The 27,699-nt window shown below is 42.9% G+C and overlaps 1 protein-coding gene across 1 annotated transcript in view; it reads left to right on the top strand.

Moving 5' to 3' along the window:
* ITFG1 (integrin alpha FG-GAP repeat containing 1) overlaps positions 1 to 25,841 on the top strand; it is a 78,034-nt gene extending 52,193 nt beyond the window's left edge. The window contains exons 15-18 of the mRNA XM_081336051.1: positions 11,465 to 11,589; positions 12,545 to 12,627; positions 19,912 to 20,029; positions 24,744 to 25,841. Of these exons, the coding sequence (XP_081192177.1) occupies positions 11,465 to 11,589; positions 12,545 to 12,627; positions 19,912 to 20,029; positions 24,744 to 24,803 (386 nt within the window). The 3' untranslated portion in view covers positions 24,804 to 25,841. The remainder of the gene's footprint in view (positions 1 to 11,464; positions 11,590 to 12,544; positions 12,628 to 19,911; positions 20,030 to 24,743) is intronic.
* The last annotated feature ends 1,858 nt before the right edge of the window (positions 25,842 to 27,699 follow it).

The raw sequence follows: 27,699 nt of genomic DNA on the forward strand, positions 1-27,699 counted from the left end.
ATTCAGTACTGTTTCCCCCCCCACTCTGCAGTCAAACTTATGATGAAAACAGCAGTTATTAGATTAGCCCCTGAGAGGTCCTAAAAATTTAAGGTAATAGACAGCCCTCTTGCTTATAAGGGAACTTTTGTTTCACATTGAGAACACAGGGATGAAATTAGTTCATCATTCTCCTTCAAGCGATACAATACAGGAATAAACGTAATTGTTGGCGTATACGCTGGTGCTTTTGAATACTCTGAATTTTTCATGTTTCTTACTTCAGTTGTTCTTAACCACTGCCCTAAAAAGTGACAACTAATTGTCTGATCAACAACACTGCATGAGTTCTAATACATTAGCTGTAAATTTTATGCATATATTCATTACTTATTAAAACATAGGCCATCTGTGCATTTCCACATTTTATAGGCTTAAACTTTAGTGTTATCCCATAGATTCTTTTATCTTTAAAGCTGAAGTACCCTATGGATTTTTGCAGTTTTCTTAATGGCAATCCAGTATGATTTTTATTGGCATATTACTATTAAACATCTCCAGCTGCAATGTAGCCTGAAATATTCCACGTTTTCCAAGCTGAGGATTAGTCTTGGTCTCTGAATAGTGTCTTAGAGGCTGCGGTTCAAGAATGTAGGGCCCAAGAAAGGCAGGTTCTTTGATTGTATTTAAATTTACGCTCAATTAAAATTAAATACAGTCAGTATGATTACTGTTCAGTCGTGTGTATAATGACTTTGCCCTTTTGTCACATTAAAAGTTACCATTCAGTAACAGTGATGGGATGTCTGCAGATAACACATATCAGAGTTTTGGGAAATGCTCACGGCGATGCAGCCCCAGACCATATGCCCTTCTCTTGAGTGGGGGGGGGAGGCAATTTACTGTACTTAAGCTAGCTTTGCCAGCCCTGGCAAGATTTGTCACAGTAACAATTGAAATAGCTGAAGATCATCTCTTTGCCTAACTGAACGGGCCAAACCTTTAATTCACAAGAACAAGTTCGTATTGTTGTGATTCCGTGCCATTGGGAGTTTCCGTGAGATTAAGCCAGAAAATAGTTTTGTTGTCTCCTAACTCAAAAGGGTTCAAATGCAGATCCTGTAGATTGCTTAATGTTTTGAGGCATCAATTCCTTTATTCATAAGGTCCCTGTCTGGGTCCAACACATGATGACAATTGGATCTGCAGAGGAAGCCATTTAATTACTAGGGGTGTTCAACCTTGGCAACATTAAGACTTGGGGACTTAACCTCCCAAATTTTCCCAGCCAGGGGAATTCTGGGAGTTGAAGAGCCCAGATCTTAAAGTTGCTGTGGTTGGACACCCCTGATTCATCCCATCACTTCCTTGCCTCTTTTCCACAAAATAAAACGCAGTTAATTATTCTGTTCCACAAACTCGATGTCTTTTGCCTCCATTGTGGCTTCCACATTTACCAAATGAAAAAAAAAAGCTACTGAAATAGGGATATGTGTGCTTCTGTGTATTTAAGGCTTATCTGAGTCTCAAAAAAAATTGTCTTAAAAGAAGGCTGTGGCATCAAATCCCCAACTGCTTCTTTGAGAATCCTTTCCATTTGCTTGCTCCAGTGATGCAGTCTTTGAAGACTTTTTTTTCTTCCCTATCATGTTTGCAGAGAGATGACTAATCATCATTACACTCTGCTCCCTATTAACCCCTGATAGACATGAAAGGGCACAAAAGGATATTTCTGTCCTTAGCACCTGGGCCATTTTTCTTCTTCATTCATTGCTCTTTATGTCCACATGCGAAGGAGACTTGGTGACCGACCGACTTATCATACAGCCTTTGTTCTTCATGGCAATTTTTTAACCTTCCTTAGCTGCCTGGCCCTTCGCCTAAAGCTGAGCTAGCATTTTGTAGTCTTTCCTTCACTGGCACGGTTAGGAATGCCACGATTATTTAGTGCTGTCTTGGAGCCTTGAAGTTACCATCTACGCTTTCCATGTCAATGACCTATTAATTGCTTAGGCAATGTTGCTAATATGCTTACGTGAATCATGTTTGCAGCGGAAGATGGTGCCATTCCAACCTGTCACCAGATTGCAGCCCGTAAGGGTGATCTTGTGAATTGCCCTCTTTGTGTTACCACTTGAGAAGGCAGGGTATGAAAACAGCATGGCTCGTCTCAAGGCAACCGAAAGAGGTCTAGATGAGTAGGGAATAGTGAGGGATTTCCTGGAATTTTCCCATTCAGGGAACTGCATCTGGAAGAGGACAGGGACAGATTGCTGGAGATCCAGCAAGCAAGCAGGAATCCAGTTTCAGCCCGAGCTCTTGTTCCGAAGACATTTTCAGACAGGAGGGCTGCTTTTGCACCTAAAAGCTTGTGGTGTCAGCCCCTGGGATTTTATTTTTTTTAAAAAGTGTAATCGGAATCACGTTTCTGTCGCTTGAACGGATACAGTGCATCTTGCTTCTGGCAAGAATGGGGAATGTTTAAAAAATAATAAAAGAGGCAGAAGACAGTCGGGAAGGGGTAATGGGAAGTCATTTGAAGAAGGTAATGGAGACACAGAAAAGGAAGCATTAAATATCCGCTAGAGCAGAGGCCCCCAGCCTTTTAGACACCAGGGACCAGTTACGTGGGGAGAGCTTTTTCCGTGGACCGGAGGGGGCGTGGATGGGGCTTAGCTTGTTTGCACAGCCCGGTTTCTGACATGCAATGGCCCGGTGCCAGTCCACAGAACGGGGGTTGGGGACCACTCAGCTAGAGTAGATAGAAAGACACAAGGACCAGCAGAAGAAGTAGAAGTTGGTAAAGCTTAAAAGGTGGTGAGATCCAGAATTGAAGGCTAAAGAGAGGAGGGAACACTGTGTTATTCACTTAACAACTGCATGCTTCACTTAACAACTGCTGCAAAAAAGGTTGTAAAAATGGGGTGACTTTCGCTTAACAGCTGTCTCCCTTAGCAAGGGATGTTTTGGGCTCAATTGTGGTTGTTAAGTTGAGGTCTACCTGTACAGCATGGTGGGGGGAGGGGCTGTTTATTGGTGTCTAAAAAGGAGGACGCTGTTCCCCCTCCATTAAGGCAGACCACCATTGAAAGGTGTTTTCTTCCTGATCCTACGGAGGATGACGAAAGGGGACCACACAGGTATCCCTCTTCCATTTTCCTTCAAAGAGAGATGAGCAAAGAGTTCTGTCCTTCAACCCCAATATCAACCCTTCAGACTTGAGCTGAATTTTGCAGTCTCACACACTGATATCTTACCAGTAGTTCCTTCTCAGCCAGCCTTGTCATCTCCTGACCCTTGTTTTTCTTGACCTGTGGCTTCATCAATTAATTGCCTCGGTTGGCGTCTTGGTCCGTGCTGTGGCCGACGTCTTGTCAAGAAGGATCATTTTGCTCAATTGCTCTCCACAAAGCGCCGTGTGATGCTGCGCTTCGCACTGCTTTATGTTTGGATCTGCTGCAGGGGAAAGTGGCTTTGGTTTAGATTAAAGGTAAAGGTAAAGGTTCCCCCGCACATGCGTGCTAGTCGTTTCCAACTCTAGGGGCCGGTGCTCATCTCCATTTCAAAGCCGAAGAGCCAGCACTTGTCCGAGGACGTCTCCGTGGTCATGTGGCCGGCATGACTAGACGCCAAAGACGCACGGAACGCTGTTACCTTCCCACCGTAGTGGTCCCTATTTTTCTACTTGCATTTTTACGTGCTTTCGAGCTGCTAGGTTGGCAGGAGCTGGGACGAGTAACAGGCGCTCACTCTGTTACGCGGCACTCGGGATTCGACCCGCCAAACTGCCGACCTTCTGATCGACAAGCTCAGCATCCTAACCCACTGAGCCACCGCGTCCCTGGTTGGTTTAGATTACCATCTCCCTAATCAATTAGAGCATATATATTTTTTATTTTTATTTTTATTTTTTGCATCAGTGGATTTCTCCTTAATTGACAGTGTCAGCACTGTGAAACTTGAAAATGGGAAATGGAAATTTGCACAGCTGCTTTCTTTTTACTTAATAATAAGCTGGCATGGTGATGAGCCCCAGTTGGCTTGCATTGGCAGCAGCTCCGGTCACCTCCGAGAGAGGTCAGGGAGTAGACGCAAACTTCAACATGTGACTGGGAGGCTGTTGTAAATGCACAATTAGGAGCCCGAGAGCTATTTTCCCTACCCAGGTTGATTTTTTTTTTCCCCACAAGAAAACCCTAACCACTCCACCATCTTGTTGGGGAAGAGGTAGCAGAATGGCTGCAGGAAATGGGCAACTTATAGGTTTGAGTCCAGGGGTAGGCAACCTCAGCTCTTTTATGACTCATGGACTTCAACTCTCAGAAGTGGAAGTCCATGAGTCATAAAAGAGCCGAGGTTGCCCACCCCTGGTAGACTGTTGGCATTTGATAGCAGTTAGGTGCCAATGGTGAGCTTTAATGTTTGGAAGGGTAAAATTAGTACCTTCCCACAATGTTCATGCACAACAGGTTTAAGGAATCAGATGTTGCCTAATGTTAACATCTGGAAAAGTACCAATCTCTTTAGCAGTGTAAGCCTCTCTTTGCCCTTCACAAAAAAAAACCCCAACAAAGTCAATGGAATCATCTGAATTTGTCCACAGCTGTCAAAGTGCCACCCTGGTAGGAGACTTTGGAATACAAAACTTGCTATTTTGAAGGGATTCGCCTCCTTGTTGATTTTTTTCTTTTTTTAGGAGGCCCTAAAAACAGACCTTTTTAATCAAAAGATTTTAATTTTGCTTTTGATCTGTTTTTGTTTACTTCTCAATGGCATCAGCTTGTAGTAGCTCCTGGTGAAACCTGGGTGGTAGTGTAGAGCTATAAATATCTCTTGGAGAAAATGTCTTGCAAAACATGTTTTTTCAGACCATTAAAGCAGCCACATCTTTTTCCAGTCTTCCTAAGCTAAACGACTGTTTGATTACTGGGGAGAGAGTTTTAATTATTTGAAAAGAGGAGTTTTGTAAGCATTTTCAGACGCTGCAGAGGACCTCCTGAAAAATTTGCATACCTCTTCTCGTTAGTAATGAGATCAAAAACCAAAAGGAAAGCTTAGATCTGTAGGCTAAATTGGGAAAGTTAAAAAATTAATCCATCGTAGAAGATGATCCTGGCAAACGGTTTCTGTTCTGTTATCACGAAATTTATCAGGAAACTGTTCATGAATTGCTATTTATCATGAATTATTTCTCCATTTGATATCAATTCTCAGTTCTTTTGGTGCACACAGACCATTTCAAAAGCTTTCAACATACAGGATGGCTATCCACTAGAGGACTGAATATAATTTTAGATCTAATTAAACTCTGTCATTTATTAATTGCTCTTTTGTTTTGTTTTTTTGACAAGCCAACTCTGAATAGCTTGGCAGCGTTGAAGCAAGAAAAAAAAACCAGGAACAGCTTATTATGTTAGTTCTTTCCTTAACATTCTAAATTTGTTTTTTTTTTAACTTGCCTCGGCTGATGTATGTTTCTGCGTGCATATTTTTTCTGTGGCAGAGGCTTGTTATTCCAAACAAATTGCTCTCATCCCAGCCCCATGATTTCAAGGGATACTCTTATTAAACAGCAAAGGATGACTGAATCTTTTCATAATGTAAGCCATGAATTTATCATATGCCATAAAACAAAGCTAGAGTTTGTAAGATCCAAGTATAAATCCTCTAATATAATTGTAAATTAGTTGTTCCTTCTTCAGATATTTGACATCCTTTCATTAGGCTGTTTGTTTATGTCATTAGATGCTCATTGAGTGCCTGATGGCTTGGATGCTCATCACATGATAAACAATAAAGTGTAATAGCTGGGCTCACACCACAGTTTTGGAGCAAGGCATGCAACAGAATTCTGGAAGGGAAAAGAGATTAAGATCTAATGAAGACTTGACATTGTTTGTTATTTCAATCTTAGTCATTCCTTCTTGTAAAGCGACATAGTGTGGTTGAAAACTGCTGTTTTTTAAAGCAAAGGAACACATTTCAACCACTTAAGTCCTGGTAGTGCAGTGGTTAGAATGCAGTATTGCAGACTAACTCTGCCCGCAGCCAGGAGTTCGATCCGGATCAGCTCAGGGTGGACTTACCTTTCCATCCTTCTGAGGTCGGTAAAATAAGTCAAGATTGTTGCGGGCAAGATGCTGACGCTGTAAACCACGTAGAGAGCGCTGTAAAGAATTGCGAAGCGGTTTATAAGTCTTGAGTGCTATTGCTATTGATGTAGGGAGGAAGAGCTAGTATATTTTATTTATTTATTAAATGTATATGCTGCCCATCTCACGATCAAGCAACCCTGGGTGGCTTACATATGTCAAAAATAGCAAATATAAAACAATCGAAGGCTAAAAAACATTAGGGATTAAAAATGGAGACATTAAAATTAGAAAAGTGGAACATGGATACAAAAGACCAATGCACAAATGGCATGAAGATGAGGTCTTCTCTTCTGCTAGTCACGTCCAGAATGGGACGTCCCCATTAAGACCCCTGGCCAATCAGGAGACCCTGAATATATGAACTTAATCTACCCAAGTATGAACATGGCTTACATGATGTAAGTTTCTTATAGTGGTATATCACTCTGCTGCTGGCTGTCCTACTTCTACACAATCTTCCCACTTAGCTCCTTTGATTGCAATGACTCCCAGAGCATTGGTGGCAATCGTTTGCTACCCACGATTTTTGATGGAAATGAGGCTGCTTACTATTTGATCAGTCCCAGACCTGTCTTAGAGAAGTCGTGCAAGGCTGTAATGTCTACAGTAAGTTATAGCAAGGTGTGATGTAGGATACTGTGAACCTCGCGCTCCCTAGATTTATACATAGTTTGGGCGGCAGGCCGCTGGTCTCCAGTGCAACGTTGAAGAAAATAATTTCCTGACTATCTCAAAGGATTCTGTCTTTCTCTGTAGCAGAGGTAGTCATGTAGAAAATCATTGGAGAGTTTTTATCACACCAGAAATTGATTGTGTACCTGTGTCTGTACGTGCATGCATGCATTGCTTCATTTCAGAAATAGGTTTGGTCACAGAATAATAATTTTGTTTTAGACATAAAGGAGAGCCTTGGTAGAGAGTCAACAGAGCCATGACGTTTTGTAAGGTCTTGAAAAACCACAGTCTAGGAATAACTACTTTCTTATTGGATTTGTTTAATGTAGATATCAATGAGCCAGCCCTCACCTTTATTGTGCCACGGGGCCTTTGTCTGCAGCCTCTGACTCATGCTTGTGTTAGACTCCTTGGTCCGTGTTTTAGGAGGGGGAGGGGGGGCAACATCGCCGTGAACCCCGTGCGCCTGGCGTGAGCAGTTAAAAAGCTGACAGCCCGGGTTTGAGACCTGAGCAACGCATGATGGAGCAAGCTCCCGTTTTTGCTCCTGCCCACCTAGCAGTTTGAAAGCATGACAGTGCGAGTAGGTAAATAGGTACCACTTCGGTGGGAAGGTAGCGGAGTTGCATCTTTCACCGCACACTTTACGCTGCGGCATGATGTGCTGACCACATGACCGTGGAAATGTCTTTGAACAACACTGGCTTCCTCAGCTAAGAAGTAGAGACGGGCACCGTCCCCCAGAGTCGGACACAACTGGATAGGGGAAACCTTTTATCTTTCGTCAACGAGTCATATAATTGGATGGCTCTTTGTGGAATTCTTTCATCGTACGCCCTATAGCCAAAGACATTCCATGAAAAGGGTTTTTTAATTCACTCTTCAGCATTATTAATTACTTGCATTATGTGTGGAAACTCCTCAGTTGAGTTGTCCTCACTTTTATAGCTGATTGTTGTCCCGTACTTCAAGTCTTGGTGAATTTTTTTGTAGTAGTCGTTTTGCTCTATGAGTGGATGTTCTGAATTAATATAAGAAATGTCCATGTGGAATCAGCTGAAAATACTTAGGAATGCTTGTGGAGGATGCTGATAGAGGGCCTGTGGGGGAGAAGCAAAAAACATATACTTTGTATAGAACAGATGTCTCCAAATTTGGCAATTTTAAGACTTTGCGGACTTCAACTCCCATGCTGACTAGCTGAAGAACTCTCGAAATTCAAGTCCACAAGTCTTTAAAGTTGCCAAGTTTGAAGAGGCCTCTTATAGAAGACCCCCAGCTTCAGTCTACATCACCTGTGAATTGAAAGGGAAAAGATGGCTTCTTCCCAAGATCTTATTACCAGCAGGCTAGTGATCAAGTTAGATGAACAGATAATCTAACTACGTACAAGCAATATCTTGCATGATCTGACCTGTTCTCTTCTTGTGCCCATAATTACGTGTCCTTCTAAATGCAACTGAGACTAATTCAATAGCACTTCCTATTTCAGAAAGCCTTTTTTTTTTTAGGCTTCTACAGCAGAACTGTTTTCTTCTTCCGAGCGCAGACATAAAGCTCACCGTTCCGATGCTTGAGAATTTTGCTCTTGCTTGCGAGCTGCATTGCTCTTCTCCATATTAACTTTTCATCTTTGCTGTGGCAGCTATAATTGCAATTTTCACCTGGCACGAATATCTGGACTCAATCAAATTGGGCACTGGACCATGCTGGAATACGGAATGAAGGCTCCGAAATATGAATTAAACATGCCAGACTTCACTGCACCTTGTTCCTCTTGCCAGCTGGCAGAAATTGTCAGGCCTGTCACTTAGCCCTAATCTTCTGGAAGTGAAGAAAGAGATGATTTTCCAAGAGTTCCAAACTGGGAACTCCTTTTCTAGCCATTCTGCTTTCTAACACAAGCTTACATCTTTCTGCATACGGAAGTCGATCATTTTTAGATAATACAGTCTTAACTTTAAACAGTCCAGACCAGGGAAGAGGAAGCTGCTTTTCGGGAGGGGAGGATGTTTGGGGTTTTTTGCTCTCTTACACAATAGTGCCTTACTCCCACTTACAACCACTTGGAGAGATAATAATAATAATAAGTTGGAAGGGACCTTGGAGGTCATCTAGTCCAACCCCCTGCTCAGGCAGGAAACCCTATACCATTTCAGACAAATGGCTGGCCAGTCTCTTCTTAAAAACTTCCAGTGTTGCAGCATTCACCACTTCTGGAGGCAGGTTGTTCCACTGGTTAATTGTTCTAACTGTCAGGAAGTTTCTCCTTAGTTCTAGGTTGCTTCTCTCCTTGACTGGTTTCCATCTGTTGCTTCTTGTCCTGCTTTCAGGTGCTTTGGAGAATAGTTTGACTCCCTCTTCTCTGTGGCAGCCCCTGAGATATTGGAACACTGCTATCATGTCACCCCTCACCCTTCTCTTCATTAAACTACACATACCCAATTCCAGCAACCGTTCCTTATATGTTTTAGCCCCCAGTCCCCCAATCATCTTTGTTGCTCTTCTCTGTACTCTTTCTAGAGTCTCGACATCTTTTTTACATCGTGGTGACCAAAACTGGATGCAGTATTGCAGGTGTGGCCTTACCAAGGCATTGTAAAGTGGTATTAGTACTTCACGTGATCTTGATTCTATCCCTCTGTTAATGCAGCCTAGCACTGTGTTGGCTTTTTTGGCAGCTGGTGAAGTTGATGGCAGGATGCAGAGTATGAGACTGCTAATTTTGGTGACCTTTTCACACACACACACGCAGGTTGCAGTAGTTGTCTACCCGTATATCTATGGGGATATATACAGGTAGTTCTGGACTTATGACTAGTCGCTTAGCTACCGTTCAAAGTTCAGATGAATGTAAGGGAATACTAGGCTGAGCCCGGGGGTGGTGTCAAATGCGCCATCAGTTTGGAGTCTCTATGCCCTCATAAGAGATCTAAGCCCACCCTCGTTAAAATCCATTGACTCTTATCTGATGCCAATTCACCTTGAACATTAGGTCAGATTCTTGTCTACAGGTCTCATGAAAAGGAATTCATAATACTTTTGAACTCTGTCCTGGTTCCTGATTTTCTTGCACCTGACAGTGGACCCTCCCAAAAGCTACTTTAGGACCCAGTTCTGAAGTTTTGATGTGACCACGATTTGCAATGTTTTTTGGGGGGGGAGGGAGGGACTGGTGTTTACTTCTGGTTTCCAGCAAAAAAAACAACCCACCCCGTAGCAAACAATGGGTTCATTTAACAACAACCGTGTTCCCTTTACCTCTGTTCCCTTCGCGCGTAACTAACTACCGCAGCAAAGCAGGTTGTAAAATCAGGCCCGGGTCACACGGTGACATGCTTTACAACCATCGTGATTTACAAGGATAATTGCCAGGCTCCATTAAGGTTGGAAGTGGAGGACCACCTGTAAATAAATATGCAATAAATTAACTATTAAGGATTCATTCGTGGGAATAATGGTAGTGCAGCAAAACAAAGTCCAAGGCAATAGCCCGCAAGCACTGCCCCCCACTCCCCTCCAGGAGTATGGCAGAACCCAAGGAGAGAAGAGAATGGGAATTGGGTCAGGGAAGAAATAGGAAAGAGAAATAGGAAAGCAATATAGATATGGCTTCTGACACCTGCTTATATTAAGATCAGCTTCCGTGTCAGGTTTTATGCATCAAGGATCTACTTTAACAAGCCAAAGATCAGATGGGAAACTCTTCCTGTTTACCCAGGAAAACAAAAAGTTCCCAATAGCTCTGAATGAATGCCAAGTCAAAAATATCAACCAGGCGTCCAGGGCACGAGAGGTTTTCTCTATTGCCCTTTCCTTTCAAGAGGTAGAATGACTCCATGTCAAACATCCAAGATCGTTTTTTTAAAAAAAAGAAAGAAAGAAAAAAAATGTGCCAAAGAACGAATTAAGGTTGATAAGGCAGCCTAGCAGCAGAGACAAAATTCTATCTGTTGAGTTCCAACCTATTGCCCAAGCTGTGATTTATCGGGCTGTAATTTTCAAGTCGATCTCGGATTGCTTAATTTAATTTATGTGCATGTGTCGGAGCACGTAAGACCCAGAAGAATGTCATGCTCATAACTAACAAGATGAAATGAATGGGTCAAGGTGACTTACTGCTCTCCAGCGTGACTTCCGTGTTTGTTTTTTAGCCTAGTTGGTCTGTTAGACTGTCTCCCCTTCTCCCTGCCTGCTTGAAACAGCCTATCAGCAAATTCAGCTCCGTGATTCATATAATCAAGTCTATTGTTGAACAGCGAAACCATTTCAGAAAAGCTTCCGCTAAAAAGTAATGGCTTCGTTTCCAATTTCACCATAATGACAAGCGCCCTGAATGGCTTTACATGAAAAAAGGACACAAAGCTTCGCGTCCACGTTGCGCAAGCTGAAAGCAACACTACTGTTCCTGTTCTAGCTTAAACAGGCTTGTTGTAAAATAATATATATATATATATATATATGACAAAAAATAACATGAAGAGCTCTGAGCTTTAACCCCGCTGCATAAATGCTGAATGTCACTGTGAGATTCTTTTCGATATAGAGTTCAATTTTAGTGGCAGGCAATCAACTGGTAAAAAAATGGCATTCCTTTTGAAGGCTTTAAGCAACATATGCATTGTGCCATATATATTTTTTTAATTGCATTCTAGCTGGACAGCTGAGTCAGTCTGCACACTTCGCCCTGCAGCTTCCATATACGGTTTTAGGTCTGGGTCGAAGTGCTAATTTTCTTGATCGTTTATTCGTCGGCATCCCTCGCCCCTCGGGGGAAAAGGTATGTTAAAAGCACTACTCTGCATGGAATTATCTTAATATTTAAGATAAATCTGTGAGTTATGTTTCAGGGTCATGCCCTGGAATCAAATCATGTTGGGTTCTTCTCTTAGGTATAGAGTAATAAATGTTGAGACTCTAGAAAGAGTGCATAGAAGAGCAACAAAGGTGATCAGGGGACTGAAGGCTAAAACATATAAGGAATGATTGCTGGAATTGGGAATGTCTAGTGTAATGAAGAGAAGGACTAGCAACCTTCCAATATCTCAGGGGTTGCCCCAAAGAAGAGGGAGTCAAGCTATTCTCCAGAGCACCTGAAAGCAGGACAAGAAGCAACGGATAAAAACTAACCAAAGAGAGGAGCAACCTGGAACTAAGGAAAAACTTCCTGACAGTTAGAACAATTAATAATAATAATAATAATTTTGGTGTGAATTGCATTCTCCAATGCTGCAAACTGTGGGTTTATGTGATCGTTGATTATATGCCTTCAAGCAGGGATCAACTCTTTAGACACCAGATAGATAGATTTTCTCCATCCTGGTCCTTCAGGTGTTCCAACGGTGAACCCACCACCGCTGTTACTGGGTCCCTCCATCTTGCTGGCGTGAAAATTCCCAGGGGAATTTTTAAAAATCTTCCCCCTCCCCCCCCAAGAAAGTTTCGGAGTTTACCAACAAGGATGGCATTGTCCACCATCAGTAAAATTCCTTGGAACTTAACTAGGGGGCAAAAAATTCTTTTGAGAATTAGCCAGTTTTCAGAGAACTGTAGCATTTTATTTGTTTTAATTAATTAAATTTAAGTTAAATTAAAATGTTAACAACATTGGTTTTTTTTTAAATGTATTGTTTAAATGCTGTAAATAAAAATGAATTGATTTGGTTTCTGCAGCATCGTTTTATTTAGTAAGATGAACTAACAAGTGTCCGCTGGGGGACCTTTCTTCATTCCAGGCTACCAGAAAACAAGAATGGACAGCTATCATCCCAAATTCCCAGCTTATTGTCATTCCATTTCCTCACCATCTTCCTCGGAGGTAAGCGCTCTTCATTTCAGCCAAATTAAGTTCGCCAGACAAGTTTTCATGCATGCTTGCTCAAATATCTTCCAACGAGACCTGATAATTTCCTCCTCTTGCAGAATTCTTTGCATCTTGGAAAAATAAAATCAGAATATTTAGTTTGCGCAGAATGCCCCCCACCCCCACCCCCCAAAAAACCCCATCCCAAATTATAGGCTGGGCATGCTTTACACTCCTACGCGTTTGTCCCAGAGACAAATACCATTTTCCAGCAGGGATCAGCAATCCAACACCCTAAATGTCAGGCATGTTCTCAATCCCTTCCCCCAATTGTATTCAATTAAAACTATTTTTAAATGTGGTACCGATAGAAGAGAATATTTGAGGGGGGCTCCTGGGGCCTCTCTGAGCTTGGTTGTTTTCTTGCAGATGTTTCATTACCCAAAACTAGGTAACGTCATCAGTGCCATTGCTCCTTTAAGAGAATACTTGTCTTCCCCTTGCTACCCCAGAATCTGGATTTGCAGATTCAGCTTTTTTCATTTATTTATTTTCTTCACCAGGTGACTGTGTTTCTCTAAGAATCACTAAGTTTCTTGGACTCCTCTGTTCAGGTCTCCCTTTCTGATCTTGCTTTCTCTAAGCCAGGGGTAGGCAACCTTGGCTCTTTTATGACTCGCGGACTTCAACTCCCAGAATTCCTGAGCCAGCCACGCTGAGGGGAAAGGGAGAGGTTTCCAAGCCTGAGCCATGCTGGCTCAGGAATTCTGGGAGTTGAAGTCCACAAGTCATGAAGGGGCCATCATTCCCAATGCTGGCTCAGGAATTCTGGGAGTTGAATTCCACGAGTCATGAAGGGGCCATCGTTCCCTAAGCTGGCTCAGGAATTCTGGGAGTTGAAGTCCCCGAGTCATGAAGGGGCCATCGTTCCCTAAGCTGGCTCAGGAATTCTGGGAGTTGAAGTCCCCGAGTCATGAAGGGGCCATCGTTCCCTATGCTGGCTCAGGAATTCTGGGAGTTGAAGTCCCCGAGTCATGAAGGGGCCATCGTTCCCTATGCTGGCTCAGGAATTCTGGGAGTTGAAGTCCACAAGTCATAAAAGAGCCAAGGTTGCCTACCCCTGCTCTAAGCGGTCTCTTTACATGGTTTCCCTCCATCAACTGTCTTCATTCTGCTTTCTGAGAACTGACCTTCCTCCTCCTTCCTCTCTTTTAGCCATTTTTCCTCTCCTTGCCTTGGAGTCTCACCATCTCCCTCATAGTGCAGGTATTTCCTCAACTTACAACACTTCATTTAGTGACAGTTCAAAGTTGCGATGGCACTGGGAAAAAGGGACCTACGATCGTTTTTCCACAGTTACGACCGTTGCGGCACCCCTATGGTCATGTGATCAAAATCTGGATGCTTGTCCACTGACTCCTATTTGTGACAGTTGCAGTGTCCCCGGGATCATGTGATCCCCTTTTGTGACCAACAAAGTCCTTGGGGAAGCCAGATTCGCGTAACAACTGTGTGACTAACTTGACCGCCGCAGCGATTCCCTTAATAACTCTGGCAAGAAAGGTTGTAAAATGGGGCAAAATTCACTTCACTAATATCTCACATAGCCACAGAAATTTGGGGCTCAACTGTGGTCGTAACTCAAGGACTACGTGTACCTACCAGGACTTCAGATGGGCCTGGTTTCCCTTCAGAGTTGACTTCTTCCTTCACGGGTTTTGGTTGACCCTCTTCTTTTTTGCATTTCATTTATCTAAGCTCCAGCCTGGGGATATACGACTTCAGCCAATGTTCTCCAACTTGCCTTTAAATCTCTAATCTTTTGTCTCCCCGTCTGTTTTCTCTCAGGGACTGGATATCCTTTATCTCTCTCTTTTTTTTTTTCCCATGCACACCATTTACTCTCAGTCCCTGGATACTTGTACCAAATCCCACTTGTAAAAACCGTCTGTGACAGTTTTTCTTAATACAGTACCGAACACAAAAACTGTGTGTGATTTTTACACCCGAAAGCTATCTTATTGTATAAAGTTCAGCTCCCGTTCCTTTTTTTTCTAAACTTAACATTAATTCTGGGCTTGCCTTTATTTTCCTCTCTCTCTCTCTCTCTCTCTCTCTCTCTCTCTCTCTCTCTCTCTCTCTCTCTCTCTCTCTCTCTCTCTCTCTCATTCTGTTGTCTTCCTTACCAGTTTATTTCTATTCTTATTGAAGCTATAAATTTCTCTGGGTTCTGTTTCTACGTTCCTATTTCTGCACTGGCAACACTTTTTTTTAAAATTGTAACTATTTCTTAGCTCTTTACATCTTTCCTTTCCCCCCACACCAGGTTTTCAGCTTTTGTAGCCCATCTTAGTCCATTTGCACATGAAAACCACTCACCCACACACCCCACACCCCACCCCGCTCCTTTAGAAATGTGCAAATGGGCTTTTCTTTCGCCTCCAGCACTTAAGAGTTCTCTATATCTGGAGTTGGTGTGTAAAGCTCTGCGCTTGGATTGCTGCTCGCAGTGGACTTGGTTTTCCCCCCCCCCTCCTCCTTTCTTTCTCCCTATCTCTCAGTAGTCTTGCAGCTCCAAGAACTGAACTTTCCACTTGCTGGTCCTTGACTTACCACCCTTCGTTTAGCGACTGCTCAAAATTAGCATGGCACTGAAAAAAAAAGGGACTGATCCATGGGCCCTTGCCCTTAGGACTGTCGCATCGTTGCCAAGACATGCAGAAACTGGGACACTGGGCAACCAGTATATATTTGTGACAGTTGCAGTGTCTCGTGATCGTATGATCGCCATCAGCCAGCTTCTGAAGAGCAAAATCAGCGAGGGAAGCCAGATCCACTTAATGACTGCATGATTCACTTAACGGTTGCAGTGATTTATTGAACAACCGCCTGGCTTAGCGATGGAAATTCTGGCCCCAGTTGTGGTTGTAAGTCAAGGACTCTCTGTATTGCTACGGTTGTAAGTGTCTCTTTCCCACATCTCTACTGTCTCCAATAGAAGAGAATTGAACCCTGGAGTCCTAGGACTCCACCGTCTGCTGTTCGCCCTGGCGTAACTCCTTCCTTGACACAACCACACACACACACACACACACACTTGCTTTCAGTTTCTTTTTATAAAACAAATTCTCCAATGAAAGAGAAGGTCAGGCTGTTTTAATCCAGGTAGCCCAAAAACTCCAGAACCCAGAAAAAAGAAATATTCCTACTTACTCTGGGTGATGAATTCACTCTTCCATACATAGTAAAGGATTAGATACAGTTGGAGAGTAGCTGTTCTTGTCGGGAGGAGGGCTCAAGAGGGGAATTAGTCTGGAATTGTTACATAAACACAAGAGAGCAAGGTCTGACCCTCCCTGGATGCCTTTGAGCCTTATTTGGTCTTTCCTAGGCAAAAGCTGCCATCTGGGGAGATTCCTGTATTATAGGCAGAGAACAATAAAGTAGCTAGTTTGAACTCTACGCGTGCAGGTCTGATTGTTCGCGCCTGACAGATACAGTGGAGTAAATACAACTTTTCAAAGTATCCTGCCACATATTACAAATTCCTTTTTAGAACTATATACTTAGGTAGGAAAATTGATGCCTTCATGTAAAAGTAACAAAAGGCATTCAAGGATTTGAACAATGAAAATAACATGCAGAATTATCCCAAGGAATAACTTGGAAATCTAATTTAAGCTCTGATGACTCAAGACATGGTAAAGCATCATGAGGTTCTTGTAATAAGATCTCAGCTCCACAAAGCAATGCCTCTGAGTTGTGATACTCCTTCTTTCAAATGAAACAATAAATATTCAGGTGTCAAAGAATTCCTTCCTCTAAATGAATTTTAATCATTATTCTGTTATTTTACTCCTGGCGTTTACTGAAGAACTGCCATTCCAGATTTATCTGTGTTCTAAAAAGACTACATGGATTTCAGTTTTCGGTCTGTTTAAAACTTATTGATCAGAGAGTCTGACCTCAACAGTTGATAAATCTTTATAATAATCCTAAAACAAAACCATTCTTGTTAATAAAAAAAAAGATCATGGTTTATGAATATTTTGAACTTGAGCATTTGTTTCATAATGTAATCATAGGGCAGTTGGTTGAGAAAAAGCGAAGACTGCCTGAATAAGAAATATTTCTAGAAATAGAGAAGTCATTGAGGAAAGGCAGGTAGGTTTTTTGGGGGGGTTGGTTTGGGTTTGGGTTATTCCAATTCAGCACACATCGTTATTATTATTTTTCTTTTTTTTTTAAAAAAAAAAAGCAAGAGAAAGAATAAAGACTTAACTAGAGAGAATTGGGAGAAACAATTGGAGCATCTCTTTCGAATGAGTCTCCTGAATGACGGCGTTATTTTCCATGTATGCCCAAGCTGGAATCGCTCTCGTGAATTGGGCAGGGACATTTCATTTTGCTGAAATGCATTAAGTGCAATGGATATCAAACAGCTTTCGTTCTGAGAAAAGCGCACGATGATCCATGAGTGACTAAATGCTCCCTCCCTGCTATATATTGACATACTATTTATGAACTTCCAATAATCTATGCAGCCATTTGCCAAGCTGTTAAATACAGGGCAACCATCGCTTTTTTCCCCCTCCTCCTTCTCCCCCCCCCTACAAATCCCCTCTCTTCTAGCACTGATGATGTTAGCTAGTTTGGGTCATGAAACGTCTGCAAGAAAACAGCCAAGCTCAGAGAACACCAAGGACCCCTCATTTAAACCACCATTCTTCTTCTTCTTCTTCTTCTTCTTCTTCTTCTTCTTCTTCTTCTTCTTCTTCTTCTTCTTCTTCTTCTTCTTCTTCTCCTCCTCCTCCTCCTCCTCCTCCTCCTCACTCTGATGATGTTAGTTAGTTTGGGTCATGAAATGTCTGCAAGAAAACAGCCAAGCTCAGAGAGCACCAAGGACCCCTCATTTAAACCACCATCCTCCTCCTCCTCCTCCTCCTCCTCCTCCTCCTCCTTCTTCTTCTTCTTCTTCTTCTTCTTCTTCTTCTTCTTCTTCTTCTTCTTCTTCTTCTCCTTCTCCTCCTTCTTCTTCTTCTCCTCCTCCTCCTCCTCCTCCTCACACTGATGATGTTAGCTAGTTTGGGTCATGAAATGTCTGCAAGAAAACAGCCAAGCTCAGAGAGCACCAAGGACCCCTCATTTAAACCACCATCCTTCTTCTTCTTCTTCTTCTTCTTCTTCTTCTTCTTCTTCTTCTTCTTCTTCTTCTTCTTCTTCTTCTTCTTCTTCTTCTCCTCCTCCTCCTCCTCCTCCTCCTCCTTCTCCTTCTCCTCCTCCTCCTCCTCCTCCTCCTCCTCACACTGATGATGTTAGCTAGTTTGGGTCATGAAATGTCTGCAAGAAAACAGCCAAGCTCAGAGAGCACCAAGGACCCCTCATTTAAACCACCATCCTTCTTCTTCTTCTTCTTCTTCTTCTTCTTCTTCTTCTTCTTCTTCTTCTTCTTCTTCTTCTTCTTCTCCTTCTTCTTCTTCTTCTTCTCCTTCTCCTTCTCCTTCTCCTTCTCCTCCTTCTTCTCCTCCTCCTCCTCCTCCTCCTCCTCCTCACACTGATGATGTTAGCTAGTTTGGGTCATGAAACGTCTGCAAGAAAACAGCCAAGCTCAGAGAGCACCAAGGACGCCTCATTCCAACCCTGAGCTACAGATATTCTCCTTTATTGATGTGTATCTGCATGTGTATGCGCACATGCGTTTTATATCTTTATTTCAAAGAACTCTACCTATAATTATGGAGGAGGAGGAGGTCTTCTTAGTCTACTACAAGGCATCTGAGTGACATGAATTAAGATATACAGGTAGTCTTCAACTTACAACACTTCATTTAGTGACCATTTGAAGTTACAACAGCACTGGGGAAAAAGTGACGGCCATTTTTCACCTTTTACAAGGCTGGCAGCATCCCTACAGTCACATGACCAAAATCCATCTTTGCGACGGTCTCAGTATCCCAGGATCACATGATTTCCCCTTTTGCAGCCTTCTGACCAGCCAAGTCAAAGGGGGGGAAGCCAGATTCACTTAACTTGACAACTCCAGTAATTCACGTCACAACTGTGGCAAGAAAGGTCTCACTCGGCAAAAGAAATTTGGAGCTATATCGTGGTCGTAAGCCGAGGACCACCTGTATCGGCGTTACCTAAAAGTTACTTCTGTGAGGCTGAAGGAAAGAGCTGCCTTTCTTTACTTTGGTTCAGACAACCGAAACTTGCCTGCTGAAGCTGTGAAAGAAACATTGTGAATGCTGTGAAGAAAACAGAGAGAGAGAGAGAGAGAGAGAGAGAGAGAGAGAGAGAGATGCTTTAAATGGCCTGTTCCTAGTTATCACCCCTTCATATCATAAAACCTGCTTATTTGCCATACATGCATCCCTTCCCATAATCCGATAGAAATTGAGAATGTAAATATTCTTACTGCGATGGTTTGTGGCACAATTAGCCAGATGTTTAGACTGGATTTGGCATTTTTATCCTCCTATCGAGTGCCTCCCAAGAAACCGGAACAGGCAGATGTTGTCGTTTGATGGGGTTGGAGGCATTGTTGCAGGATGGAAACTGTTCCGAGTTAAGCTGCCTTTTGAATTGATGGATGGTGATTGTCAACGCCAATGGTGTTCAAATGGTGCTCCAGATGTTTGGGAATTGTACCCAAGAGGCCCGTCACGATTACTACTATCTTTCTTCCTCCTTTCCCCCCCCCCCCTACCATAGTCGTTCTGTTTGCAGGTCCTCGTATTTTATGATTTTCCCCAGTCCTTTTTCCTATATTACACTTGTCTCCAGGTGCTACAACATACATTATCCAGACTTTTTTTTTAAACTTTCCTATTGACAGTTGTTAAGTGTGGGTTGTTAGGTAGCAAATGCTTGTCGCTTTGAATTCCAAAGTCCCAGAGCCTTTTAATGTCTTCATTTTCTATAACTGTTGTCTATTTTGCGGTCCCACGAGTTACTATTACTCAATCTTAGAAAATTGGCTTATCTCCTTGTTTTCTTTCCGCCACCCGATTTTCTTCATTTTTCCCTATTGATTCTGTTTGCACGTGTGAACTTTGCAGTAAGTCAACAGCTTCAAAATACAAGTTCAAACGTTACTCTGACGTTGACAGATGTGCTGGGAAACAGAGAGAAGTTGTTACTGATGCCTTTACTCCCTAGTCTAAAGCTCCACATCAGGGAGGCTATGGGTCAAACATCTGTCTCTGTCTTGGCTTTCCTCATCACCTGTGGAAGGTTTTCTCCTCATGGCCATCTACAGGACCACTGATTTTTCTCGGATTCTTCTCTTTCCCCCAGCTGGAGTGCTAAGCTGTACCTGACCCCCAGCAACATTGTACTGCTAACAGCAATTGCCTTAATTGGAGTCTGTGTCTTCATTTTAGCCATAATTGGCATACTGCACTGGCAAGAGAAGGTAAGCTTGTCAATATTTTTCTACCTTCCTCGTCAAGCTAAGGCCACATTTAGAAAGAGACTGGAATCATGCTGAGACTTGAAAGTAGAAAGAATAGCAATAGCACTTAGACTTATATACCGCTTCATAGTGCTTTTACAGCCCTCTTTAAGTGGTTTACTTAGTCAGCCTGTTTCCCTCCCCCACTCCCCAACAATCTGGGTCCTCGTTATACTGACCTCGGAAGGATGGAAGGCTGAGTCAACCTTGAGCCGGTCAGGATCGAACTGCCAGCAGTGGGCAGAGTTAGAATATGGCATCTTAGTCACTGCACCAACACGGCACTTTACATTTTAAATTAAATTTAAATTAATTTAAATCTTAATTTAAAATTAAATTTTAAAGCTACTCTTTAAATTTTAGATGAGCTTTCCCATGGCACAAAGACACAATTTGCTCATGCAACATCACCAAGCCAGGGCTGCGCAACATTTTCCAGGCTAATGGAAACACGCAGCCTTTGTCTGTCCTACTTACAGGATGCATTCCAAAATTTACTGGAACGCTGCTCCAGGACTGAAGCTATATTTCTTCCCCTTCCCTTTCCATGTATCTGTTATTTAAATAGTTTGTGGGTTTATTCTCCAGTCATGTATTCAATCACCTCCCCTTTTCTGCCACATTTCTGTAACAGTGGTTGGAGGCGATCAAGGCTGGGGGTGGCCTCACGGCTTAAGACGTACACCTCTGTATAAAAATTGTAAGGCAGGGCGGCCAATAACAGACTCCCCTTTGCAGAAGGCAAAATTCCAACAAAACCACATGCTTATCAGTCTTTAGAAGTCAGGTCACTGTTGCGGACAGAACAAATATTTTCCACTGAGCAGGAGTTCAAGGCATGACGTTGATACCATGAACCCAGGTTTATCCCTTAAGACAACCCCCCCCCATATGTGAAAGACTAACTTGATTTTTATTTTTGGAAGTTCCAAGTGTTTTTAAGGTCTGAAATAGATAGTAAGCCTCAGGAAGACTTAAGACACTCCCTTTCTCATTAAATCCCCCATTTTTTACACCAAGTTTTTTAGAGATTTTTTTTTTAAGTTACAGCATTTTCTTCCATAATCTCCTTCCTTCCTTCCTTCCTCCCTCCCTCCCTCCCTCCCTTCCTCCCTCCCTCCTTCCCTTCCTTCCTCCCTCCCTCCCTCCCTCCCTCCCTCCCTCCCTTCCTTCCTTCCTTCCTTCCTTCCCTCCTTCCTTTCTCCCATGCTTCCTTCCTCCCTTTCTTCTGTCTCTCTTATCTTCCCTCCCTTCCTTTCTTCGGTTAATTAGGGAATGTGTGGGAACGGTGGCCATTGCTAGGATTAGAAGGACAAGAGTCTTCTGCTCTCCCAATTTGCTCTCCAAGGTTATAGGGCGGGATTAAAATAGCCTTTTAGAAGTTTGTTGAGCTGGAAACATTTGGGTGACCTCTGCCCGTGTGTGTGTGGGGGGGGGGTGTATCTTTCATTCATTGCGGCTCCAGCAATGGAACGGAATTTAAATCGGCCCCTTTTTTCTGGTTTAGCTCGGCTGCAATAGAAAGCAGTCGCTTCCCTCCGAATTAAGTGCCCTCGCTGGCTTCCTTATTGACAAGCTTCAAAACAGACATTTTACCAACCATGAGCAAAGCTGCTATTTTACTCTGTTGAAACGCATTGATTCCCAGAAGTTACTTAAAAGGCTTCCTTTCAGCGCCACAAAATAAAAAGCCTGTCCCCATTTCTCATAGGGCTTCCTATTCATAGCTGACCATTCAGCAGGATAGACAGAAAGCGTTACTGTCTAGGCGAGCCATAATCATACCTCTGGACATGATTACCTTTTTGAGGCTTGCGATGGCTTGTTGTTTGCCGCTGATGGCATAAAAGTAACCTAGTTTAGTGTCTCCAAAAGGTTTTGCTTGCAAATTAGCCAAGCTCTAACCATGGATGCTTGCGCAACCTTAGCACCAAAGAGCAGGCCAGGACATACAACTATTGTACAGCTGTTGTCCTTGAGACAACAGCTGACTTTATATGCCGAACTATGTTAGGACAAAGGCACGCGGTGGCTCAGTGGGTTAGGACGCTGAGCCTGTCGATCAGAAGGTCGGCAGTTTGGCAGGTCGAATCCCGAGTGCCGCGTAGCAGAGTGAGCGCCTGTTACTCGTCCCAGCTTCTGCCAACCTAGCAGTTCGAAAGCACGTAAAAATGCAAGTAGAAAAATAGGGACCACTCCGGTGGGAAGGTAACAGCATTTCGTGCGCCTTTGGCGTCTAGTCATGCCAGCCACATGACCACGGAGACGTCCTCAGACAAGCGCTGGCTCTTCGGCTTTGAAACGGAGATGAGCACCGGCCCCTAGAGTTGGAAACGACTAGCACGCATGTGCGGGGGAACCTTTACCTTTTATGTTAGGACAGTCGTTCTTTCGCTCTTTGGCCCCTCAGTTCTAAACAGAGCATTATAATCCATCAATTGGCCGCTGGGCTTTTTAAAGAAACCGAAGATAATAGAGCAAAGGGCCCACAATGTTAGCGCCCAAAGGAAGTGCCTGTTTTGAAGAAAGGCATGGAAACTGGACCAGCATGAAAGAAACCTGAACGATAGGATGAAGGCTTTGTTTTGCTTCTTCCAAGCCCGAGTTTCAACAGCAAAATTTTCCTTACAGAAATTGTTCAAATTAAGTATAGTTTAGGATGGACCTCTCCCCACCACCACCCCGTGGTACAGGAGATGGGATGCAACAGAGAAAGCATCTGTGTGCTTCGCAATTAAGGCTAAATGGGAATTGCTGTGGTGTAGTTCCTTTAACATGCCAGAAGCATTTCCTGCGGAGAAGTAAATCAGCGATGCCTTGTGTTACCAATTTCTCGTCGATTCGCCCCTTCCCCGCTTTCTTTTACAGTTGCTCAGTACACCCAAGTCTTTCAAAAGCACTCTTGGCACCCCAGGCAAGCACTTAAGAGCCTGCATAATTACCAAAACTCAACGGGCACATAAATCCCAACCCCTAAATGTTGAGGCACCCCAGAGGGAAACGTTCCTAACTCCCTGTCTTGCTAGCTATCCATAGTTGGAGGTCTTCACCAAGGCTTATATTTCCCAGTTCTTCCCCAACGCATCTTGGACACCTGGCAGCTGGCCTGCATTTATAGCCCTTTGCAGAGTTTTGTGATCACATGACCCTGTTTTATGACATCTTTGCCCTAATCCGGCATTTCCTTCCAGTTTTGGGCAAAACTGGCCATAAATGAACAAACTGGTTCATTTATAAGAACCTTGATGTTCACTTAATGACCACAGCAGTCATTTAATGAGTAACTTGTGTCTGCGAGTGAGTTTAGCCTTTTATTCCATTATCCGACAAGAAGCTGCTCTACGGAAACCCAAGGCAAAGAGAAATAACCCCACTTTTGATTTATTCTGAGCTTGGGCGATTATAATTTCACTCGCAAAGCAAGCCAGGTTTCACGGCCTAAAACAATCATGGCTTTTCACTGCCAATCCTTAAAAAAAAAAAAAAAGCCGTGGCCGGTTGCCTTTAAGCAGAATTGGATGCACCCGTTACCGTTCCGTTGAACGAATCCCAACCTGGCGCGCTGCACCAATACGGGCAACGTGCCTGCTGTTTAGATCCCTGCATTAATGAAAAGCTGCAAGATAACCTTTTGAAAATGTCATCCGTGAGACAATACAACGGGTTCAGAATTAAGAATGGAAAAGACGAAAGGCAGGCAAGTACACGGCCCCATTATGCAGCGTGAATTCTTCGCCGAGATAATGGACGGGTAGAAGGGAATGTGTCATGGGGTGTTTTTATAGACTGAGACATGTCAGAACCTTTGTGGCAAGGGCACGTTACTGCCAAGAAGTCAGGGTGTGATTAACACCTTCCCTGAAGGATACAGGGGCTGACAGTAAAATCCAAAGCAGCACCGTCAACCTGAAGTCCCGGTTCAACCACAGGGAGCAAGAACACCTTGTCAGAGTAAGGATGAGATTTAATTTAATTTAATTTAATAATTTGATTTCTATACCGCCCTTCTCCCGAAGGACTCAGGGCGGTGAACAGGGCAATACACAATAAAAATATTATACAAAAATTAAAAAACCATTAAACATTATGCCCTTAAAATTAATACATATTACAATTAAAACTATTTATAAAAACCCAACCCCATCCCGTCAGACCAGGCCAGCTTGTTCGAAAAAGAAAGTTTTGAGATCGCGCCGGAAGGAGCGAAGGTCGGGGGCCGTCCGGAGCTCAACCGGTAAGCTGTTCCAAAGGTCTGGCGCGCCCACAGAGAACGCTCTCCTCCTGGGGGTCACCAATCGGCATTCTTTGATGGTAAAGATGCCTGTCTCACATGCCACCTTCAGACATAACCATCATATCCTGGCCTGCTTTAGACTTCGCCTTGGTTAAGAATGCAAAGCAAAGCCACGCTGGGTCAGATTCAAGGTTTATCTGTTGAACTCGAGGCTGTGGGCAGTGTCAGCCTGCAATACTGCATTCTAACCACTGCGCCACCACAACTCTACTATAAAAACTACTATTCATCAGGGGTTTTAGTAAGCATTCCAGCATTATCTTTTACAGTCATCATCTTGTCTGAGTCTTTGTAATTCTGGTCATCAACATTAGGTGCAGCCACCAAAGGCGTATTTATTTTTCCCTAAAATAACCGTTTTTATTGTTGCCGTTGTTCCAGAAAGCAGATGACCGCGAGAAAAGGCAAGAGGCTCATCGATTCCATTTTGATGCTATGTAATCAACCTTTATATCGTGATGAAGGAGCTAACCTTAAGATCCAAATTAACCTACCAGATCATATACAGACTGAAGGAAGCATTTTGCTGTGGGTGTTTGTAAATCTGGAAATGTTGTTGTTGTTTTTTAATTTATTTGTAAAGCGATAGCATCAAGCTCTTTTCAGAGGATTGATTGTATATATTCGCCACTCTTATTTAACAAATTCCACTCCACCGGTAGATCACACTGCATGCATTCCACATCCTCACTTTCTTTCCTTATAACTGTCTCTCCTGAAAAGTCAGTCCTACATAAATTGAAGTTTCAGTGAGGGGAAAAAAAAACCAACCCCAACCCTTGTCCCACTTGAGTAAGTCTGATCATCGTTTATCTCTTTCCAAAAGATGACTTCCATGTTTATAATTTAATCCTCCAGCAAGCTGTTAAGATTGTTCTGATCGTACTCAAAAGGTATTTTACTTGAAATGCTTAGGATTGTTTGTCTTAGCCTTTGTACCCAATCACGTGCGAAGAAAAGCTTGAATGTCAGAAGATTAAAACACCCTAGTAATATTGGAGTAAAGATTGATTGCAGATCAGAAACAAATAAACATAATGCACTCTACATTTTGAAATTATGCCAGCCTAAAATCATCTGCAGGATATACCCCTTGCTAATAGTTATCATGCAATTATCCTAAATTTTAACCATGAAAACAGCTGATATGTAAAAAATTAAAAAAAATGTTCTTGGGGGGGAAAGGATCAGAGGACACTCCTCCATGGGAAAAAAATGTGTCTTTTTACAGTTTCTTGTAAATTAAGGGCTGGACTGCACTGTATTATGATTTCCCTGTAATTTTCTGGTTACATACCAAACCACGTCTATGAGGAAAGAGAATCCCAGTGTTTTCCAAATAAGAATTAGGCTGCAGCTATTTGATTAAGAAAGCTATTGGAAGTGCTCTTTATGTAATGCTGTGGTTGCTTTATTCCTTACGTTTGGTTTATGGTTTTAACATTCTTGGCCTGTATTCCTAATAAACAATGTCCATTATGTTAACTCGTATATCGGTTTAATTTGCAAATGGTAAACTTGAGCATTGCTTCCTTCCATGTTTGACGGGCTGCTACAAAGAGGAAGGGGGGTCAGGCTATTCTCCAAAGCACCTGAAGGCAGGACAAGAAACAATGGATAGAAATGAATCAAGGAGAGAAGCAGTCTAGTGCTAAGGATAAATTTCTTGACAGTGAGAACAATTAACCAGGGAGATCGACTTACCTTCAGAAGCTGGGGGTGCCTCAACACCAGAGGCATTTAAGAAGGGACCGGACAACCATTTGTCTAAAATGGTATAGGGTCTGCTGCTTGAGCAGTCAGTTGGACAGGAAAACCTCCAACGTCCCTTCCAACTCTGTTATTCTGTTACTCAGTATGACATCTCTGCTGCAGACAGGACACCTGGGTTTAATCTGAATGTTACGAGGAGGAAAGAGAGAAGCCAAAAGGGAGAAAGAGGGTAACATAAGAACATACAAAGGCATTTTATCTTGAGTTGCTAAGCCAGAGAGTTGATTATCTGTCCTCAAGAATACCTACTCATGATCTCAATAGTCATGGAAGTCAAGGGATTCCTGACTTTCTAAGTGTGTCAGGAATAGGACCAGTGATCAACTCGACAATGATTGTCCAACCTTTTGGCTTGCCTGGGCGGCAATGAGCAAAAGAGGAATTGTCTTGGACCACATATAAAATATATAGTGGATGTCTACAAATATTGCTAGAAAAAAATCACCTAAGAATGTTAAATGGTTATGATCTTGTGGGGCTGCGTTATCAGCTCTCTGGGGCTGGATGTGGACCAGGCCATTGTTTGGACACACCTAAACTAGATTCAAAGGTTGTTTTTCTCAGTGGCTTCGCCATTATTCTCTTTTCACCTTGCTCTTCCCTTAATTGGAGCATTTTTATAAGACAGAAGCAAGCGATGGGAATAAAGTACGCTTCTGTCAGACACCTCTCTGTCACAGCCTTTCTCCCAAGTTTTGTTGAGACTTGGAAGTACGTTCTCTTTCCAGTCCACTTGCCCCGTCTATTAAACATCTGAAGCTGGTACTTCATGCCTTGCGTTATCCTGTCAAGTACAGTAAAACTAATGTCACACAGGTCTTTTTTCTGTAGAGGAGTAGCGAGATGGCCTTGAAGAAGATGTTCAACAGGTATTAAGTAAGCATCAGCTGGCCTTGAGAGAGAGAGTAAGGAGTGAGAAATAAGCTAAAGTCCATGAGTGGATTTTGATTCTGTAAGGCATAAGCAGGGTCCGAGAAAAAAAAAATTCTGGCAGCTTTTCGAGATTGTTGTTTAAAATAGAGTTCCAAAAACCATTGTGTAACCTGCCTCTTCATCAGCTCCAACTCAAAGATCTGATGATTTCAGTGGTCTTAACCTTATAGATCACACGTCTCCAGTACATTTTCTGTAGCCTATAGCAACGTTTGTAGTCACCAAGAATGCCACCTAGCAAAACTTGCTCAGTGACCACCAGAGATGTTTTCAGAACAAGGATGGGCCTAGTGGGGCAACCCTATCACCTCATCTCAACATCGCAGCTGGGCAGGACTCAAAGTCTACTGGTGTCAGGCGCAAAGGATCAGGACAATATGCTAAGTTGCAGTACAGAAGGTTTATTCAAACCTATATGCAAGAATCCGGTCAACTAAGTCCAATAGTAAACCGGTGCCAGATAAGGGATCAACGGAATTCAAGAGGACTTGAACTCTTTGTGGCAACGTAAGGATTCTAAGCTGATGACGCATTTAACTCCATCCCCTAGCTCTGCCTGCTCTTGTCTTACAGATGGACCTGGCTGACTGGACAATACTATGCTGTGTACGTACCCCTTGTACAAACCAGC

This window comes from Vipera berus (genome assembly GCF_964194415.1).
Source record: "Vipera berus genome assembly, chromosome: 10".
NCBI classification, from domain to species: Eukaryota; Metazoa; Chordata; class Lepidosauria; order Squamata; family Viperidae; genus Vipera; species Vipera berus.